At 48.0% G+C, this 22,762-nt stretch overlaps 1 protein-coding gene across 1 annotated transcript in view; it reads left to right on the top strand.

Annotated features, from left to right (window-relative positions):
* The window catches only part of LOC115124942 (plasma membrane calcium-transporting ATPase 2), a 274,814-nt gene that overhangs the window by 75,617 nt on the left and 176,435 nt on the right, over positions 1 to 22,762 (top strand). Inside the window, exon 2 of the mRNA XM_065004521.1 lies at positions 3,462 to 3,662. Within this exon, the coding sequence (XP_064860593.1) occupies positions 3,462 to 3,662 (201 nt within the window). The remainder of the gene's footprint in view (positions 1 to 3,461; positions 3,663 to 22,762) is intronic.

Below are 22,762 nucleotides of genomic sequence, written 5' to 3'. Positions count from 1 at the left end.
GTGGTTGGCGTGTGGGTGGTTGGTTTATGGGTTGTTGGTGTATGGGTGGTTGGTGTATGGGTGGTTGGTGCATGGGTGGTTGGTGTACGGGTGGCTGGTGTACAGGTGGTTGGTGTACGGGTGGTTGGTGTATGGGTGGTTGGTGTATGGGTGGTTGGTGTATGGGTGGGTGGTGTATGGGTGGTTGGTTGGTTTATGTGTGGTTGGTGTATGGGTGGTTGGTGTACGGGTGGTTGGTGTATGGGTGGTTGGTGTATGGGTGGTTGGTGTATGGGTGGTTTGTGTGTGGGTGGTTGGTTGGTTTATGTGTGGTTGGTGTATGGGTGGTTGGTGTGTGAGTGGTTGGTGTGTGGGTGGGTGATTGGTGTGTGGGTGGTTGGTTGGTTTATGGGTGGTTGGTGTGTGGGTGGTTGGTTGGTTGGTTTATGGGTGGTTGGTGTATGGTTGGTTGGTGTATGGGTGGTTGGTGTATGGGTGGTTGGCGTGTGGGTGGTTGGTGGTTGGTGTATGGGTGGCTGGTGTACAGGTGGTTGGTGTACGGGTGGTTGGTGTACGGGTGGGTGGTGTATGGGTGGTTGGTGTATGGGTGGTTGGTTGGTTTATGTGTGGTTGGTGTATGGGTGTTTGTGTGTGGGTGGTTGGTTGGTGTATGGGTGGTTGGTGTACGGGTGGTTGGTGTGTGAGTGGTTGGTGTGTGTGTGGGTGGTTGGTGTATGGGTGGTTGGTGTGTGGGTGGTTGGTGTATGTGTGGTTGGTGTATGGGTGGGTGGTGTATGGGTGGTTGGTTGGTTTATGTGTGGTTGGTGTATGGGTGGTTGGTGTACGGGTGGTTGGTGTATGGGTGGTTGGTGTATGGGTGTTTGTGTGTGGGTGGTTGGTTCGTGTATGGGTGGTTGGTGTACGGGTGGTTGGTGTGTGAGTGGTTGGTGTGTGTGTGGGTGGTTGGTGTATGGGTGGTTGGTGTGTGGGTGGTTGGTGTATGTGTGGTTGGTGTATGGGTGGGTGGTGTATGGGTGGTTGGTTGGTTTATGTGTGGTTGGTGTATGGGTGGTTGGTGTACGGGTGGTTGGTGTATGGGTGGTTGGTGTATGGGTAGTTTGTGTGTGGGTGGTTGGTTGGTTTATGTGTGGTTGGTGTATGGGTGGTTGGTGTATGGGTGGTTGGTGTGTGAGTGGTTGGTGTGTGGGTGGGTGGTTGGTGTATGGGTGGTTGGTGTGTGGGTGGTTGGTTGGTTTATGGGTGGTTGGTGTATGGTTGGTTGGTGTATGGGTGGTTGGCGTATGGGTGGTTGGCGTGTGGGTGGTTGGTGGTTGGTGTATGGGTGGCTGGTGTACAGGTGGTTGGTGTACGGGTGGTTGGTGTATGGGTGGTTGGTGTATGGGTGGGTGGTATATGGGTGGTTGGTGTATGGGTGGTTGGTTGGTTTATGTGTGGTTGGTGTATGGGTGTTTGTGTGTGGGTGGTTGGTTGGTTTATGTGTGGTTGGTGTATGGGTGGTTGGTGTACGGGTGGTTGGTGTGTGAGTGGTTGGTGTGTGGGTGGGTGGTTGGTGTATGGGTGGTTGGTGTGTGGGTGGTTGGTGTATGGGTGGTTGGTGTATGGGTGGGTGGTGTATGGGTGGTTGGTTGGTTTATGTGTGGTTGGTGTATGGGTGGTTGGTGTACGGGTGGTTGGTGTATGGGTGGTTTGTGTGTGGGTGGTTGGTTGGTTTATGTGTGGTTGGTGTATGGGTGGTTGGTGTACGGGTGGTTGGTGTGTGAGTGGTTGGTGTGTGGGTGGGTGGTTGGTGTATGGGTGGTTGGTGTGTGGGTGGTTGGTGTATGGGTGGTTAGTGTATGGGTGGGTGGTGTATGGGTGGTTGGTTGGTTTATGTGTGGTTGGTGTATGGGTGGTTGGTGTACGGGTGGTTGGTGTATGGGTGGTTGGTGTATGGGTGGGTGGTGTATGGGTGGTTGGTTGGTTTATGTGTGGTTGGTGTATGGGTGGTTGGTGTACGGGTGGTTGGTGTATGGGTGGTTGGTGTATGGGTGGTTGGTGTGTGGGTGGTTGGTTGGTTTATGGGTGGTTGGTGTGTGGGTGGTTGGTTGGTTGGTTTATGGGTGGTTGGTGTATGGTTGGTTGGTGTATGGGTGGTTGGTGTATGGGTGATTGGCGTGTGGGTGGTTGGTGGTTGGTGTATGGGTGGCTGGTGTACAGGTGGTTGGTGTACGGGTGGTTGGTGTATGGGTGGGAGGTGTATGGGTGGTTGGTGTATGGGTGGTTGGTTGGTTTATGTGTGGTTGGTGTATGGGTGTTTGTGTGTGGGTGGTTGGTTGGTGTATGGGTGGTTGGTGTACGGGTGGTTGGTGTGTGAGTGGTTGGTGTGTGGGTGGGTGGTTGGTGTGTGGGTGGTTGGTGTATAGGTGGTTGGTGTGTGGGTGGTTGGTGTATGGGTGGGTGGTGTATGGGTGGTTGGTTGGTTTATGTGTGGTTGGTGTATGGGTGGTTGGTGTACGGGTGGTTGGTGTATGGGTGGTTGGTGTATGGGTAGTTTGTGTGTGGGTGGTTGGTTGGTTTATGTGTGGTTGGTGTATGGGTGGTTGGTGTATGGGTGGTTGGTGTGTGAGTGGTTGGTGTGTGGGTGGGTGGTTGGTGTATGGGTGGTTGGTGTGTGGGTGGTTGGTTGGTATATGGGTGGTTGGTGTATGGTTGGTTGGTGTATGGGTGGTTGGCGTATGGGTGGTTGGCGTGTGGGTGGTTGGTGGTTGGTGTATGGGTGGCTGGTGTACAGGTGGTTGGTGTACGGGTGGTTGGTATATGGGTGGTTGGTGTATGGGTGGTTGGTTGGTTTATGTGTGGTTGGTGTATGGGTGGTTGGTGTACGGGTGGTTGGTGTGTGAGTGGTTGGTGTGTGGGTGGGTGGTTGGTGTATGGGTGGTTGGTGTGTGGGTGGTTGGTGTGTGGGTGGTTGGTGTGTGGGTGGTTGGTTGGTTTATGTGTGGTTGGTGTATGGGTGGTTGGTGTACGGGTGGTTGGTGTGTGAGTGGTTGGTGTGTGGGTGGGTGGTTGGTGTGTGGGTGGTTGGTGTATGGGTGGTTGGTGTATGGGTCGTTGGTGTACATGTGGTTGGCGTATGGGTGGTTGGCGTGTGGGTGGTTGGTGTATGGGTAGTTTGTGTATGGGTGGTTGGTGTACGGGTGGTTGGTGTATGAGTGGTTGGTGTATGGGTGGTTGGTGTACGGGTGGTTGGTGTATGGGTAGTTTGTGTGTAGAAGTGGATGGCTGGTTTGTGTGTGTTCTCTAGTAGAGTGTGTGTGGAGGAGACAGAGGAAGGAAGGAAAACCAGACAGTGTATTGTGTATGATCATTTGTAGCTTTTTCTATGAGAGCGAGAGAGAGATATGATTTTTTTACATATGTAGATGTGATTTGTACAATAGTTAAATTTAATTAAATTGTTAATGAATTCTCTCTCCAAACAGGCTTAACAGGAGATGCAACCGACCTAGATAAGAGGAAAGAAGTGTATGGGGAAAACCTAATACCTCCGAAGAAGCCAAAGACTTTCCTCCAGTTAGTATGGGAGGCACTGCAGGACGTAACTCTGATCATATTGGAGGTGGCTGCCTTGATCTCTCTGGGACTGTCCTTCTATCAGCCTCCGGGAGGGGACAGCGGAGAATGTGAGTACTGACACGCAGACGACACTTGCACTCATACACACACACACACACATACGTACTCACGCACACAGACACACATGTTAACACACATTCAGTATGCAGGCAGACACACACACACACCTAAGCACGATCCTAGAAATCTAAGGAAGATCTGGGGGAGGGGGGGGTGTTGATGCTGGGTATGAGCCAAGGGAGAACTGGGGGGTTTAATGAAGTTTTCACCAGAGAAGTAACCTTTAGGTGAAGGCCATACATCAACTCTCTACCTGGGCTGTTGTAAGGAACACTGTTGATTAGACAGAGAGTTACAGGAAAGAATTACAAGAGAGTTGTAGTGCACTACTTTTGACAAGGGCCCATAGGGAATAGGGTTCCATTTGACCAGGGCCCAGAGGGAATAGGGTTCCATTTGACCAGGGCCCAGAGGGAATAGGGTTCCATTTGACCAGGGCCCAGAGGGAATAGGGTTCCATTTGACCAGGGCCCATAGGGAATAGGGTTCCATTTGACCAGGGCCCAAAGGGAATAGGGTTCCATTTGACCAGGGCCCAGAGGGAATAGGGTACTATTTGACCAGAGCCCAGAGGGAATAGGGTACCATTTGACCAGAGCCCAGAGGGAATAGGGTACCACTTGACCAGGGCCCAGATCCAATAGGTCTGTCAGACATTTGGGCTTTACGTCTCAGGTAAAAAAAAACGTTGGACTGAATTGTTGTATTAACTTAGGTAGCCGAGCTCTGCCCGGTTTCAGATCGCTTATAATAGTGTCATGTTTTAGTCTTGTAAAACACAACATCTATGGTAAAAAGGGAGACAAGGTTATAACAGTAAGCTGATAAAGCATCTGCATACAATATACACACCTGAACATGGGATAGCAATACATATATATAGTCTAGTCTGAAAACAGTAGTGAAATAAATGTTCAGAACCAGCATATTACTGCAACGTTAGCTTACGTAACCCCCTGAAGCAGGGCCCATATTGGCTGTCTGGTCTGTCCTCACGTGTTGTCTTGATGTTTGTCTTGACACACAACACTGACTGACGTTGTCTATAGGTTTCAGTCAGTGACAATGTCCGTCTGCCTCTGAAGGAAGATGAATCATGTCTGTGCTCACTTCGGTCTGTGCCTCCTCTCAGACATCACAGGCGTTCGGATTGAATTAGGTCAGTTACTGATCCCATACTGCAGCCACCCGAGCCTGCAGATTGCAGTCGCATAATCAAATCATATCAAATTGTATTGGTCACATACACATGGTTAGCAAGATGTTAATGCGAGTGTAGCGAAATGCTTGTGCTTCTAGTTCTGACCGTGCAGTAATATCTAACAAGTAATCTAACACGTTTAAACGTTTTACTCACATTGTCTGTGGTGAAGGAGAGCCCGCAAGTTTTGGTAGCGGGCCGTGTCAGTGGCACTGTATTGTCCTCAAAGTGAGCAAAGAAGTTATTTAGTTTGTCTGGGAGCAAGACGTCGGTGTCCGCGAGACGGGGCTGGTTTTCCCTGTAGTCCGTGATTGTCTGTAGACCCTGCCACATACGTCTCGTGTCTGAGCCGTTGAATTGCCACTCCACTTTGTCTCTAAACTGATGCTTAGCTTGTTTGATCGCCATGCAAAGGGAATAGCGACACTGTTTGTATTCGGTCGTGTTTCCGGTCGTCTTTCCATGATTAAAAGCAGTGGTTCACGCTTTCAGTTTTGTGAGAATGCTGCCATCAATCCACAGTTTCTGGTTGGGGAAGGTTTTAATAGTCACCGTGGGTATAACATGACCGATGCACTTGCTAATAAACTCGCTCACCGAGTCAGTGTATACATCAATGTTGTCGTCGAAGCAATCTTGAAGCGTGGAATCCGATTGGTCAGACCAGCGTTGAACAGACCTGAGCACAAGCGTTTCCTGTTTTAGTTTCTGTCTATAGGCTGTAGGTGTAGGTAGACCTCACAGTGAAATGCTGAATACAACAGGTGTAGGTAGACCTCACAGTGAAATGCTGAATACAACAGGTGTAGGTAGACCTTAGAGTGAAATGCCGAATACAACAGGTGTAGGTAGACCTTAGAGTGAAATGCCGAATACAACAGGTGTAGGTAGACCTTACAGTGAAATGCCGAATACAACAGGTGTAGGTAGACCTTACAGTGAAATGCCGAATACAACAGGTGTAGGTAGACCTTACAGTGAAATGCTGAATACAACAGGTGTATGTAGACCTTACATTTACATTTACATTTACATTTAAGTCATTTAGCAGACGCTCTTAATGCTTACTTACAGGCTCTAACCAATAGTGCAAGAAGCTATATACAGTAGAGAGGCTACAGCCAGTAGAGAGGCTACAGACAGTAGAGAGGCTACAGACAGTAGATAGGCTACAGACAGTAGAGGCTACATACAGTAGAGAGGCTATATACAGTAGAGAGGCTATATACAGTAGAGAGGCTACATACAGTAGAGAGGCTATATACAGTAGAGAGGCTATAGACAGTAGAGAGGCTATATACAGTAGAGAGGACACATACAGTAGAGAGGCTATAGACAGTAGAGAGGCTATATACAGTAGAGAGGACACATACAGTAGAGAGGCTATATACAGTAGAGAGGACACATACAGTAGAGAGGCTATATACAGTAGAGAGGCTATAGACAGTAGAGAGGCTATAGACAGTAGAGAGGCTATATAGAGTAGAGAGGCTATATACAGTAGAGAGGCTATATACAGTAGAGAGGCTATAGACAGTAGAGAGGCTATAGACAGTAGAGAGGCTATATAGAGTAGAGAGGCTATATACAGTAGAGAGGCTATATACAGTAGAGAGGCTATATACAGTAGAGAGGCTATAGACAGTAGAGAGGCTATAGACAGTAGAGAGGGAGGACACATACAGACACTGGTTAGTCGGGCTGATTAACCGGTGTCCAATGAAGTTCTTTCAGAGCCGCCGAGGTGTCTGCTTGGGGATGGATATACACGGCTGTGATTATAATCGAAGAGAATTCTCTTGGTAGCTAATGCAGTCTGCATTTCATTGTGAGGGATTCTAGGTCAGGTGAACAAATGGACTTGAGTTCCTGTATGTTGTTATGATCACACCACGTCTCGTTAATCATAAGGCATACACCCTCGCCCTTCTTCTCACCAGAGAGATGTTTGTTTTTGTCGGCGTGATGCATGAAGAAACCGGGTGGCTGTACCGACTCTGACAACAAACAGATCTGGGACCAGGCTAGAGGATGAAGACAGTACAAACAGATCTGGGACCAGGCTAGAGGATGAAGACAGGACAAACAGGCTAGAGACAACCTGACTTTTCAGTAGATGGGACTGGCACCTGAAATCGAGCTAATATTTTCATTACCCCGCCATTATTACCAATATAATGGTAATTTCACCCCCCAAATAACCCAATTTAGAACGGTCCTATGAGCTAAAGATTAACCGGCCCCATTGTAAATGAGAACTTGTTCTCAACTGGCCTACCTGGTTAAATAAAGGTGAAATAAAAATAAAAATACATTTACCAGAGTTTTCCTATGGCCAGTCTGTCTCTGACACAATGTGGACAGGACTGAGGACTATACAATCAGAAACCTATGGCTGGAGTATGCATGTACGTACGTGTGCGTGTGCGTGTGCGTGTGCGTGCGTGTGCGTGTGCGTGTGCGTGTGCGTGTGCGTGCGTGCGTGCGTGCGCGTGCGTGCGTGCGTGTGTGTGTGTGTGTGTGTGTGTGTGAGAGAGAGAGAGAGAGAGAGACCTGAAACCATCATCCTCAAAGAATAAAATATGAGGTTGACTTTAGTTTGATTCAGAGAATAAAAGACCTAGATTTGATTAGCATATCAGACGCGACCGCTGCATTTTAAAAGACACGAAAGCGTTTGTTTTTAAGAGGGGGCTGAACTATCTGATTTGGCCTTGTTTTGGGGCTTTGTTCATTCGTGTGCTTGCGAAGCAAGAAACATTGTTTAAACTGTAAAACGTGTAGATTACGTCTGGATTAACCAATGTTCCCTCTAAAATATTTTCGGCACTGAGCAAATTTCAGCTCTGCTGAAAACTCTGTGAACACTGAGGCTGTACCTGCTTTAAGTTACAGTTTTACTGTGAACAATGAGGCTGTACCCGCTTTAAGTTACAGTTTTAACAGTGGCCAAGTAGACCCAAATGCAGACACAGGAGGCAGATGGTTGAGCTCCGCTATTTATTATAACAAAAGCAAACGACAGGCCGGGGACAGTAGAGAGTTCATCAACCAGGTTAGACTCCAAACAATACCAAACGACAGGCCTGGGACAGGAGAGAGTTCATCAACCAGGTTAGACTCCAAACAATACCAAACGACAGGCCGGTTAGACTCCAAACAATACCAAACGATAGGCCGGGGACAGGAGAGAGTTCATGAATCAGGTTAGACTCCAAACAATACCAAACGACAGGCAGGGGACAGAAGAGAGTTCATCAACCAGGTTAGACTCCAAACAATACCAAACGACAGGCCGGTTAGACTCCAAACAATACCAAACGATAGGCCGGGGACAGGAGAGAGTTCATTAACCAGGTTAGACTCCAAACAATACCAAACGACAGGCCTGGGACAGGCGAGAGTTCATCAACCAGGTTAGACTCCAAACAATACCAAACGACAGGCCGGTTAGACTCCAAACAATACCAAACGACAGGCCGGTTAGACTCCAAACAATACCAAACGATAGGCCGGGGACAGGCGAGAGTTCATGAATCAGGTTAGAATCCAAACAATACCAAACGACAGGCAGGGGACAGAAGAGAGTTCATCGACCAGGTTAGACTCCAAACAATACCAAACGACAGGCCGGTTAGACTCCAAACAATACCAAACGACAGGCCGGTTAGACTCCAAACAATACCAAACGACAGGCCGGTTAGACTCCAAACAATACCAAACGACAGGCCGGTTAGACTCCAAACAATACCAAACGACAGGCCGGGGACAGAAGAGAGTTCATCAACCAGGTTAGACTCCAAACAATACCAAACGACAGGCAGGGGACAGAAGAGAGTTCATCAACCAGGTTAGACTCCAAACAATACCAAACGACAGGCCGGGGACAGGAGAGAGTTCATTAACCAGGTTAGACTCCAAACAATACCAAACGACAGGCCTGGGACAGGCGAGAGTTCATCAACCAGGTTAGACTCCAAACAATACCAAACGACAGGCCGGTTAGACTCCAAACAATACCAAACGACAGGCCGGTTAGACTCCAAACAATACCAAACGACAGGCCGGGGACAGAAGAGAGTTCATCAACCAGGTTAGACTCCAAACAATACCAAACGACAGGCCGGTTAGACTCCAAACAATACCAAACGATAGACCGGGGACAGGAGAGAGTTCATCAACCAGGTTAGACTCCAAACAATACCAAACGACAGGCCGGTTAGACTCCAAACAATACCAAACGACAGGCCGGTTAGACTCCAAACAATACCAAACGATAGGCCGGGGACAGGCGAGAGTTCATGAATCAGGTTAGAATCCAAACAATACCAAACGACAGGCAGGAGACAGAAGAGAGTTCATCGACCAGGTTAGACTCCAAACAATACCAAACGACAGGCCGGTTAGACTCCAAACAATACCAAACGACAGGCCGGTTAGACTCCAAACAATACCAAACGACAGGCCGGTTAGACTCCAAACAATACCAAACGACAGGCCGGGGACAGAAGAGAGTTCATCAACCAGGTTAGACTCCAAACAATACCAAACGACAGGCCGGTTAGACTCCAAACAATACCAAACGATAGGCCGGGGACAGGAGAGAGTTCATCAACCAGGTTAGACTCCAAACAATACCAAACGACAGGCCGGTTAGACTCCAAACAATACCAAACGACAGGCCGGTTAGACTCCAAACAATACCAAACGACAGGCCTGGGACAGGCGAGAGTTCATAAACCAGGTCAGACTCCAAACAATACCAAACGATAGGCAGGGGACAGGCGAGAGTTCATGAATCAGGTTAGACTCCAAACAATACCAAACGACAGGCAGGGGACAGAAGAGAGTTCATCAACCAGGTTAGACTCCAAACAATACCAAACGACAGGCCGGTTAGACTCCAAACAATACCAAACGACAGGCAGGTTAGACTCCAAACAATACCAAACGACAGGCCGGTTAGACTCCAAACAATACCAAACGACAGGCCGATTATACTCCAAACAATACCAAACGACAGGCCGGTTAGACTCCAAACAATACGAAACGACAGGCCGGTTAGACTCCAAACAATACCAAACGACAGGCAGGGGACAGGCGAGAGTTCATAAACCAGGTCAGACTCCAAACAATACCAAACGACAGGCCCGTTAGACTCCAAACAATACCAAACGACAGGCCGGTTAGACTCCAAACAATACCAAACGACAGGCCGGTTAGACTCCAAACAATACCAAACGACAGGCCGGGGACAGAAGAGAGTTCATCAACCAGGTTAGACTCCAAACAATACCAAACGATATGCAGGCTCAAGGACAGAACAGGCAGAGTGGTCAGGCAGGCGGATTCGGCGTCAGGACAGGCAAGGGTCAAAACCAGGAGGGCTAGGAAAAAACAGAGACGGGGGGAAAACAAGAGGAACTGGCACAGAGAGGCAGGAAACACAGGGATAAATACACCGGGGACTAATGGGGAAAACAAGACAAACTGGCACAGAGAGACAGGAAACACAGGGATAAATACACCGGGGACTAATGGGGAAAACAAGAGAACTGGCACAGAGAGCAGGAAACACAGGGATAAATAACTGGCTAACAGAGAGACTGGCAGGAAACACAGGGATAAATACACCGGGGACTAATGGAGAAAACAAGAGGAACTGGCACAGAGAGGCAGGATACACAGGGATAAATACACCGGGGACTAATGGGGAAAACAAGAGGAACTGGCACAGAGAGGCAGGAAACACAGGGATAAATACACCGGGGACTAATGGGGAAAACAAGACGAACTGGCACAGAGAGACAGGAAACACAGGGATAAATACACCGGGGACTAATGGGGAAAACAAGACGAACTGGCACAGAGAGACAGGAAACACAGGGATAAATACACTGGGGACTAATGGAGAAAACAAGAGGAACTGGCACAGAGAGGCAGGATACACAGGGATAAATACACCGGGGACTAATGGGGAAAACAAGAGGAACTGGCACAGAGAGGCAGGAAACACAGGGATAAATACACTGGGAACTAATGGGGAAAACAAGACGAACTGGCACAGAGAGACAGGAAACACAGGGATAAATACACCGGGGACTAATGGAGAAAACAAGACGAACTGGCACAGAGAGACAGGAAACACAGGGATAAATACACCGGGGACTAATGGAGAAAACAAGAGGAACTGGCACAGAGAGACAGGAAACACAGGGATAAATACACGGGGACTAATGGGGAAAACAAGAGGAACTGGCACAGAGAGGCAGGAAACACAGGGATAAATACACCGGGGACTAATGGAGAAAACAAGAGGAACTGGCACAGAGAGACAGGAAACACAGGGATAAATACACCGGGGACTAATAACTGGCACAGAGAGACAGGAAACACAGGGATAAATACACCACAGAGGGGACTAATGGGGAAAACAAGAGAACTGGCACAGAGACAGGAAACACAACAGGGATAAACACCGGGGACTAATGGAGAAAACAAGAGGAACTGGCACAGAGAGACAGGAAACACAGGGATAAATACACCGGGGACTAATGGAGAAAACAAGAGGAACTGGCACAGAGAGACAGGAAACACAGGGATAAATACACGGGGACTAATGGGGACAAGAGGAACTGGCACAGAGAGACAAAACAAGGGATAAATACACCGGGACTAAAACAAGAGGAACTGGCACAGAGAGACAGGAAACACAGGGATAAATACACCGGGACTAATGGGGAAAACAAGAGGAACTGGCACAGAGAGGCAGGAAACACAGGGATAAATACACCGGGACTAATGGAGAAAACAAGAGGAACTGGCACAGAGAGACAGGAAACACAGGGATAAATACACCGGGGACTAATGGGGAAAACAAGAGGAACTGGCACAGAGAGGCAGGAAACACAGGGATAAATACACGGGGACTAATGGAGAAAACAAGAGGAACTGGCACAGAGAGGCAGGAAACACAGGGATAAATACACCGGGACTAATGGAGAAAACAAGAGGAACTGGCACAGAGAGACAGGAAACACAGGGATAAATACACCGGGGACTAATGGGGAAAACAAGAGGAACTGGCACAGAGAGACAGGAAACACAGGGATAAATACACCGGGGACTAATGGGGAAAACAAGAGGAACTGGCACAGAGAGACAGGAAACACAGGGATAAATACACCGGGGACTAATGGAGAAAACAAGAGGAACTGGCACAGAGAGACAGGAAACACAGGGATAAATACACCGGGGACTAATGGAGAAAACAAGAGGAACTGGCACAGAGGCAGGAAACACAGGGATAAATACACCGGGGACTAATGGAGAAAACAAGAGGAACTGGCACAGAGAGACAGGAAACACAGGGATAAATACACGGGGACTAATGGGGAAAACAAGACGAACTGGCACAGAGAGGCAGGAAACACAGGGATAAATACACCGGGACTAATGGGGAAAACAAACTAAGAGGAACTGGCACAGAGAGGCAGGAAACACAGGGATAAATACACCGGGGACTAATGGAGAAAACAAGAGGAACTGGCACAGAGAGACAGGAAACACAGGGATAAATACACCGGGGACTAATGGGGAAAACAAGAGGAACTGGCACAGAGAGGCAGGAAACACAGGGATAAATACAGGGACTAATGGAGAAAACAAGAGGAACTGGCACAGAGAGACAGGAAACACAGGGATAAATACACCGGGGACTAATGGAGAAAACAAGAGGAACTGGCACAGAGAGACAGGAAACACAGGGATAAATACACGGGGACTAATGGGGAAAACAAGAGGAACTGGCACAGAGAGACAGGAAACACAGGGATAAATACACCGGGACTAATGGAGAAAACAAGAGGAACTGGCACAGAGAGACAGGAAACACAGGGATGAATACACCGGGGACTAATGGGGAAAACAAGACGAACTGGCACAGAGAGACAGGAAACACAGGGATAAATACACTGGGGACTAATGGAGAAAACAAGAGGAACTGGCACAGAGAGACAGGAAACACAGGGATAAATGGGGACTAATGGGGAAAACAAGACGAACTGGCACAGAGAGGCAGGAAACACAGGGATAAATACACCGGGGACTAATGGGGAAAACAAAGGAACTGGCACAGAGAGACAGGAAACACAGGGATAAATACACTAATGGAGGGGACTAATGGAGAAAACAAGAGAAACTGGCACAGAGAGACAGGAACACAGGGATAAATACACCGGGGACTAATGGGGAAAACAAGAGAAACTGGCACAGAGAGGCAGGAAACACAGGGATAAATCCCCCGGGGACTAATGGAGAAAACAAGAGAAACTGGCACAGAGAGACAGGAAACACAGGGATAAATACACCGGGGACTAATGGAGAAAACAAGAGGAACTGGCACAGAGAGACAGGAAACACAGGGATAAATACACCGGGGACTAATGGAGAAAACAAGAGGAACTGGAGAAAACAGAGACAGGAAACACAGGGATAAATACACCGGGACTAATGGAGAAAACAAGAGGAACTGGCACAGAGAGGCAGAAACACAGGGATAAATACACCGGGACTAATGGAGAAAACAAGAGGAACTGGCACAGAGAGACAGGAAACACAGGGATAAATACACCGGGGACTAATGGGGAAAACAAGAGGAACTGGCACAGAGAGGCAGGAAACACAGGGATAAATACACCGGGGACTAATGGAGAAAACAAGAGGAACTGGCACAGAGAGGCAGGAAACACAGGGATAAATACACCGGGGACTAATGGAGAAAACAAGAGGAACTGGCACAGAGAGACAGGAAACACAGGGATAAATACACCGGGGACTAATGGGGAAAACAAGAGAAACTGGCACAGAGAGGCAGGAAACACAGGGATAAATCCCCCGGGGACTAACGGCGAAAACAAGAGAAACTGGCACAGAGAGACAGGAAACACAGGGATAAATCCCCCGGGGACTAATGGAGAAAACAAGAGAAACTGGCACAGAGAGACAGGAAACACAGGGATAAATACACGGGACTAATGGGGAAAACTAAGAACTGGCACAGAGGACAGGAAACACAGGGATAAATACACCGGGGAGAGAAAACAAGAGAAACTGGCACAGAGAGACAGGAAACACAGGGATAAATACACCGGGACTAATGGGGAAAACAAGAAACTGGCACAGAGAGACAGGAAACACAGGGATAAATACACCGGGACTAATGGAGAAAACAAGAGGAACTGGCACAGAGAGACAGGAAACACAGGGATAAATACACCGGGGACTAATGGAGAAAACAAGAGGAACTGGCACAGAGAGGCAGGAAACACAGGGATAAATACACCGGGGACTAATGGAGAAAACAAGAGGAACTGGCACAGAGAGACAGGAAACACAGGGATAAATACACCGGGGACTAATGGAGAAAACAAGAGGAACTGGCACAGAGAGGCAGGAAACACAGGGATAAATACACCAGGGACTAATGGAGAAAACAAGAGGAACTGGCACAGAGAGACAGGAAACACAGGGATAAATACACCGGGACTAATGGAGAAAACAAGAGGAACTGGCACAGAGAGACAGGAAACACAGGGATAAATACACCGGGGACTAATGGAGAAAACAAGAGGAACTGGCACAGAGAGAGGCAGGAAACACAGGGATAAATACACCGGGGACTAATGGAGAAAACAAGAAACAGAGAGACAGGAAACACAGGGATAAATACACCGGGACTAATGGAGAAAACAAGAGGAACTGGCACAGAGGCAGGAAACACAGGGATAAATACACCGGGGACTAATGGAGAAAACAAGAGGAACTGGCACAGAGAGACAGGAAACACAGGGATAAATACACCGGGGACTAATGGGGAAAACAAGACGAACTGGCACAGAGAGACAGGAAACACAGGGATAAATACACCGGGGACTAATGGAGAAAACAAGAGGAACTGGCACAGAGAGGCAGGAAACACAGGGATAAATACACGGGGACTAATGGGAAAACAAGGAAACACAGGGATAAATAACTAATGGAGAAAACAAGAGAAACTGGCACAGAGAGACAGGAAACACAGGGATAAATACACCGGGGACTAAGAAAACAAGGAACTGGCACAGAGAGACAGGAAACACAGGGATAAATACACCGGGGACTAATGGGAAAACAAGAGGAACTGGCACAGAGAGACAGGAAACACAGGGATAAATACACACGGGGACTAATGGGGAAAACAAGAGGAACTGGCACAGAGAGACAGGAAACACAGGGATAAATACACTCACAGGGGGGACTAATGGAGAAAACAAGAGGAACTGGCACAGAGAGACAGGAAACACAGGGATAAATACACCGGGGACTAATGGAGAAAACAAGAGGAACTGGCACAGAGAGGCAGGAAACACAGGGATAAATACACCGGGACTAATGGAGAAAACAAGAGGAACTGGCACAGAGAGACAGGAAACACAGGATAAATACACTAATGGAGGGACTAATGGAGAAAACAAGAAAACAAGAGGAACTGGCACAGAGAGACAGGAAACACAGGGATAAATACACCGGGACTAATGGAGAAAACAAGAGGAACTGGCACAGAGAGGAAACACAACTGGCACAGAGAGGCAGGAAACACCGGGGACTAATGGAGAAAACAAGAGGAACTGGCACAGAGAGACAGGAAACACAGGGATAAATACACCGGGGACTAATGGGAAAACAAGAGGAACTGGCACAGAGAGGCAGGAAACACAGGGATAAATACACCGGGGACTAATGGAGAAAACAAGAGGAACTGGCACAGAGAGACAGGAAACACAGGGATAAATACACCGGGGACTAATGGGGAAAACAAGAGGAACTGGCACAGAGAGGCAGGAAACACAGGGATAAATACACCGGGGACTAATGGAGAAAACAAGAGGAACTGGCACAGAGAGACAGGAAACACAGGGATAAATACACCGGGGACTAATGGAGAAAACAAGAGGAACTGGCACAGAGAGACAGGAAACACAGGGATAAATACACCGGGACTAATGGGGAAAACAAGAGAAACTGGCACAGAGAGACAGGAAACACAGGGATAAATACACCGGGACTAATGGGGAAAACAAGAGAAACTGGCACAGAGAGACAGGAAACACAGGGATAAATACACCGGGGACTAATGGAGAAAACAAGAGAAACTGGCACAGAGAGACAGGAAACACAGGGCGGGGACTAATGGAGAAAACAAGAGAAACTGGCACAGAGAGGCAGGAAACACAGGGATAAATACACCGGGGACTAATGGAGAAAACAAGAGAAACTGGCACAGAGAGACAGGAAACACAGGGATAAATACACCGGGGACTAATGGGGAAAACAAGAGAAACTGGCACAGAGAGGCAGGAAACACAGGGATAAATACACCGGGGACTAATGGAGAAAACAAGAGAAACTGGCACAGAGAGACAGGAAACACAGGGATAAATACACCGGGGACTAATGGAGAAAACAAGAAACTGGCACAGAGACAGGAAAACAGGGATAAATACACCGGGGACTAATGGGAAAACAAGAGAACTGGCACAGAGAGACAGGAAACACAGGGATAAATACACCGGGGACTAATGGGAAAACAAGAGGAACTGGCACAGAACAGGAAACACAGGGATAAATACACCGGGACTAATGGAGAAAACAAGAGGAACTGGCACAGAGAGGCAGGAAACACAGGGATAAATACACCGGGACTAATGGAGAAAACAAGAGGAACTGGCACAGAGAGACAGGAAACACAGGGATAAATACACCGGGACTAATGGAGAAAACAAGAGGAACTGGCACAGAGAGACAGGAAACACAGGGATAAATACACCGGGGGACTAATGGAGAAAACAAGAGGAACTGGCACAGAGAGACAGGAAACACAGGGATAAATACACCGGGGACTAATGGAGAAAACAAGAGGAACTGGCACAGAGAGGCAGGAAACACAGGGATAAATACACCGGGGACTAATGGAGAAAACAAGAGGAACTGGCACAGAGAGACAGGAAACACAGGGATAAATACACCGGGGACTAATGGGGAAAACAAGAGGAACTGGCACAGAGAGGCAGGAAACACAGGGATAAATACACCGGGGACTAATGGAGAAAACAAGAGGAACTGGCACAGAGAGGCAGGAAACACAGGGATAAATACACCGGGGACTAATGGGGAAAACAAGAGGAACTGGCACAGAGACAGGAAACACAGGGATAAATACACCGGGACTAATGGAGAAAACAAGAGAAACTGGCACAGAGAGACAGGAAACACAGGGATAAATACACCGGGACTAATGGGAAAACAAGAGGAACTGGCACAGAGAGGCAGGAAACACAGGGATAAATACACCGGGGACTAATGGAGAAAACAAGAGAAACTGGCACAGAGAGACAGGAAACACAGGGATAAATACACCGGGGACTAATGGGGAAAACAAGAAAACAAGAGGGGAACTGGAAAACAAGAGAAACTGGCACAGAGAGACAGGAAACACAGGGATAAATACACCGGGGACTAATGGAGAAAACAAGAGGAACTGGCACAGAGAGACAGGAAACACAGGGATAAATACACCGGGGACTAATGGGGAAAACAAGAGGAACTGGCACAGAGAGGCAGGAAACACAGGGATAAATACACCGGGGACTAATGGGGAAAACAAGAGGAACTGGCACAGAGAGACAGGAAACACAGGGATAAATACACCGGGGACTAATGGAGAAAACAAGAGGAACTGGCACAGAGAGACAGGAAACACAGGGATAAATACACCGGGGACTAATGGAGAAAACAAGAGGAACTGGCACAGAGAGACAGGAAACACAGGGATAAATACACCGGGGACTAATGGAGAAAACAAGAGGAACTGGCACAGAGAGGCAGGAAACACAGGGATAAATACACCGGGGACTAATGGAGAAAACAAGAGGAACTGGCACAGAGAGACAGGAAACACAGGGATAAATACACCGGGGACTAATGGGGAAAACAAGACGAACTGGCACAGAGAGACAGGAAACACAGATAAATACACCGGGACTAATGGGGAAAACAAGAAACTGGCACAGAGGACAGGAAACATACACCGGGGACTAATGGAGAAAACAAGAGGAACTGGCACAGAGAGACAGGAAACACAGGGATAAATACACCGGGGACTAATGGGAAAACAAGAGGAACTGGCACAGAGAGGCAGGAAACACAGGGATAAATACACGGGGACTAATGGAGAAAACAAGAGGAACTGGCACAGAGAGACAGGAAACACAGGGATAAATACACCGGGGACTAATGGGGAACTGGCACAGAGAGGCAGGAAACACAGGGATAAATACACCAGGGACTAATGGAGAAAACAAGAGGAACTGGCACAGAGAGGCAGGAAACACAGGGATAAATACACCGGGGACTAATGGAGAAAACAAGAGGAACTGGCACAGAGAGACAGAAACACAGGGATAAATACACCGGGACTAATGGAGAAAACAAGAGGACTGGCACAGAGAGGCAGGAAACACAGGGATAAATACACCGGGGACTAATGGAGAAAACAAGAGGAACTGGCACAGAGAGACAGGAAACACAGGGATAAATACACCGGGGACTAATGGGGAAAACAAGACGAACTGGCACAGAGAGACAGGAAACACAGGATAAATACACCGGGGACTAATGGGGAAAACAAGACGAACTGGCACAGAGAGACAGGAAACACAGGGATAAATACACCGGGGACTAATGGGAAAACAAGAGGAACTGGCACAGAGAGACAGGAAACACAGGGATAAATACACCGGGACTAATGGGAAAACAAGAGGAACTGGCACAGAGAGGCAGGAAACACAGGGATAAATACACCGGGGACTAATGGAGAAAACAAGAGGAACTGGCACAGAGAGACAGGAAACACAGGGATAAATACACCGGGGACTAATGGGGAAAACAAGAGAACTGGCACAGAGAGGCAGGAAACACAGGGATAAATACACCGGGGACTAATGGGGAAAACAAGAGGAACTGGCACAGAGAGGCAGGAAACACAGGGATAAATACACCGGGGACTAATGGAGAAAACAAGAGGAACTGGCACAGAGAGACAGGAAACACAGGGATAAATAACCAGGGGACTAATGGAGAAAACAAGAGGAACTGGCACAGAGAGGCAGGAAACACAGGGATAAATACACCGGGGACTAATGGAGAAAACAAGAGGAACTGGCACAGAGAGACAGGAAACACAGGGATAAATACACCGGGGACTAATGGGGAAAACAAGACGAACTGGCACAGAGAGGCAGGAAACACAGGGATAAATACACCAGGGACTAATGGAGAAAACAAGAGGAACTGGCACAGAGACAGGAAACACAGGGATAAATACACCGGGGACTAATGGAGAAAACAAGAGGAACTGGCACAGAGAGGCAGGAAACACAGGGATAAATACACCGGGACTAATGGAGAAAACAAGAGGAACTGGCACAGAGAGGCAGGAAACACAGGGATAAATACACCGGGGACTAATGGGGAAAACAAGAGGAACTGGCACAGAGAGGCAGGAAACACAGGGATAAATACACCGGGGACTAATGGGAAAACAAGAGGAACTGGCACAGAGAGACAGGAAACACAGGGATAAATACACCGGGGACTAATGGAGAAAACAAGAGGAACTGGCACAGAGAGGCAGGAAACACAGGGATAAATACACCGGGGACTAATGGGGAAAACAAGAGGAACTGGCACAGAGAGGCAGGAAACACAGGGATAAATACACCGGGGACTAATGGAGAAAACAAGAGAAACTGGCACAGAGAGACAGGAAACACAGGGATAAATACACCGGGGACTAATGGGGAAAACAAGAGAAACTGGCACAGAGAGGCAGGAAACACAGGGATAAATACACCGGGGACTAATGGAGAAAACAAGAGAAACTGGCACAGAGAGACAGGAAACACAGGGATAAATACACCGGGGACTAATGGGGAAAACAAGAGAAACTGGCACAGAGAGGCAGGAAACACAGGGATAAATCCCCCGGGGACTAATGGAGAAAACAAGAGAAACTGGCACAGAGAGACAGGAAACACAGGGATAAATACACCGGGGACTAATGGGGAAAACAAGACGAACTGGCACAGAGAGGCAGGAAACACAGGGATAAATACACCGGGGACTAATGGAGAAAACAAGAGGAACTGGCACAGAGAGACAGGAAACACAGGGATAAATACACCGGGGACTAATGGAGAAAACAAGAGGAACTGGCACAGAGAGGCAGGAAACACAGGGATAAATACACCGGGACTAATGGGAAAACAAGACGAACTGGCACAGAGAGGCAGGAAACACAGGGATAAATACACCGGGGACTAATGGGGAAAACAAGAGGAACTGGCACAGAGAGGCAGGAAACACAGGGATAAATACACCGGGGACTAATGGAGAAAACAAGAGAAACTGGCACAGAGAGACAGGAAACACAGGGATAAATACACTGGGGACTAATGGGGAAAACAAGAGAAACTGGCACAGAGAGGCAGGAAACACAGGGATAAATCCCCCGGGGACTAATGGCGAAAACAAGAGAAACTGGCACAGAGAGACAGGAAACACAGGGATAAATACACCGGGGACTAATGGAGAAAACAAGAGGAACTGGCACAGAGAGGCAACACAGGGATAAATACACGGGGACTAATGGGAAAACAAGAGGAACTGGCACAGAGAGGCAGGAAACACAGGGATAAATACACCGGGGACTAATGGGGAAAACAAGACGAACTGGCACAGAGAGACAGGAAACACAGGGATAAATACACCGGGGACTAATGGAGAAAACAAGAGGAACTGGCACAGAGAGACAGGAAACACAGGGATAAATACACCGGGGACTAATGGAGAAAACAAGAGGAACTGGCACAGAGAGACAGGAAACACAGGGATAAATACACCGGGGACTAATGGAGAAAACAAGAGGAACTGGCACAGAGAGGCAGGAAACACAGGGATAAATACACCGGGGACTAATGGAGAAAACAAGAGGAACTGGCACAGAGAGACAGGAAACACAGGGATAAATACACCGGGGACTAATGGGGAAAACAAGACGAACTGGCACAGAGAGACAGGAAACACAGGGATAAATACACCGGGGACTAATGGGGAAAACAAGAGGAACTGGCACAGAGACAGGAAACACAGGGATAAATACACCGGGGACTAATGGAGAAAACAAGAGGAACTGGCACAGAGAGACAGGAAACACAGGGATAAATACACCGGGGACTAATGGAGAAAACAAGAGGAACTGGCACAGAGAGGCAGGAAACACAGGGATAAATACACCGGGGACTAATGGAGAAAACAAGAGGAACTGGCACAGAGAGACAGGAAACACAGGGATAAATACACCGGGGACTAATGGGGAAAACAAGAGGAACTGGCACAGAGAGGCAGGAAACACAGGGATAAATACACCAGGGACTAATGGAGAAAACAAGAGGAACTGGCACAGAGAGGCAGGAAACACAGGGATAAATACACCGGGGACTAATGGAGAAAACAAGAGGAACTGGCACAGAGAGACAGGAAACACAGGGATAAATACACCGGGGACTAATGGAGAAAACAAGAGGAACTGGCACAGAGAGACAGGAAACACAGGGATAAATACACCGGGGACTAATGGGAAAACAAGAGGAACTGGCACAGAGAGGCAGGAAACACAGGGATAAATACACCGGGGACTAATGGAGAAAACAAGAGGAACTGGCACAGAGAGACAGGAAACACAGGGATAAATACACCGGGGACTAATGGGGAAAACAAGAGGAACTGGCACAGAGAGACAGGAAACACAGGGATAAATACACCGGGGACTAATGGAGAAAACAAGAGAACTGGCACAGAGAGACAGGAAACACAGGGATAAATACACCGGGGACTAATGGAAAACAAGAGGAACTGGCACAGAGAGACAGGAAACACAGGGATAAATACACCGGGGACTAATGGAGAAAACAAGAGAACTGGCACAGAGAGGCAGGAAACACAGGGATAAATACACCGGGACTAATGGAGAAAACAAGAGGAACTGGCACAGAGAGACAGGAAACACAGGGATAAATACACCGGGGACTAATGGGGAAAACAAGAGAACTGGCACAGAGAGACAGGAAACACAGGGATAAATACACCGGGACTAATGGGGAAAACAAGACGAACTGGCACAGAGAGACAGGAAACACAGGGATAAATACACCGGGACTAATGGAGAAAACAAGAGGAACTGGCACAGAGAGACAGGAAACACAGGGATAAATACACCGGGGACTAATGGAGAAAACAAGAGGAACTGGCACAGAGAGGCAGGAAACACAGGGATAAATACACGGGGACTAATGGAGAAAACAAGAGGAACTGGCACAGAGAGACAGGAAACACAGGGATAAATACACGGGGACTAATGGGGAAAACAAGAGGAACTGGCACAGAGAGGCAGGAAACACAGGGATAAATACACCGGGGACTAATGGAGAAAACAAGAGGAACTGGCACAGAGAGACAGGAAACACAGGGATAAATACACCGGGGACTAATGGAGAAAACAAGAGGAACTGGCACAGAGAGACAGGAAACACAGGGATAAAACACCGGGGACTAATGGAGAAAACAAGAGGAACTGGCACAGAGAGACAGGAAACACAGGGATAAATACACCGGGGACTAATGGAGAAAACAAGAGGAACTGGCACAGAGAGGCAGGAAACACAGGGATAAATACACCGGGGACTAATGGAGAAAACAAGAGGAACTGGCACAGAGAGACAGGAAACACAG

The sequence above is a fragment of the Oncorhynchus nerka genome, linkage group LG2 (genome assembly GCF_034236695.1).
Source record: "Oncorhynchus nerka isolate Pitt River linkage group LG2, Oner_Uvic_2.0, whole genome shotgun sequence".
NCBI lineage: Eukaryota > Metazoa > Chordata > Actinopteri > Salmoniformes > Salmonidae > Oncorhynchus > Oncorhynchus nerka.
This window is presented reverse-complemented; position numbering and strand designations above follow the sequence as displayed.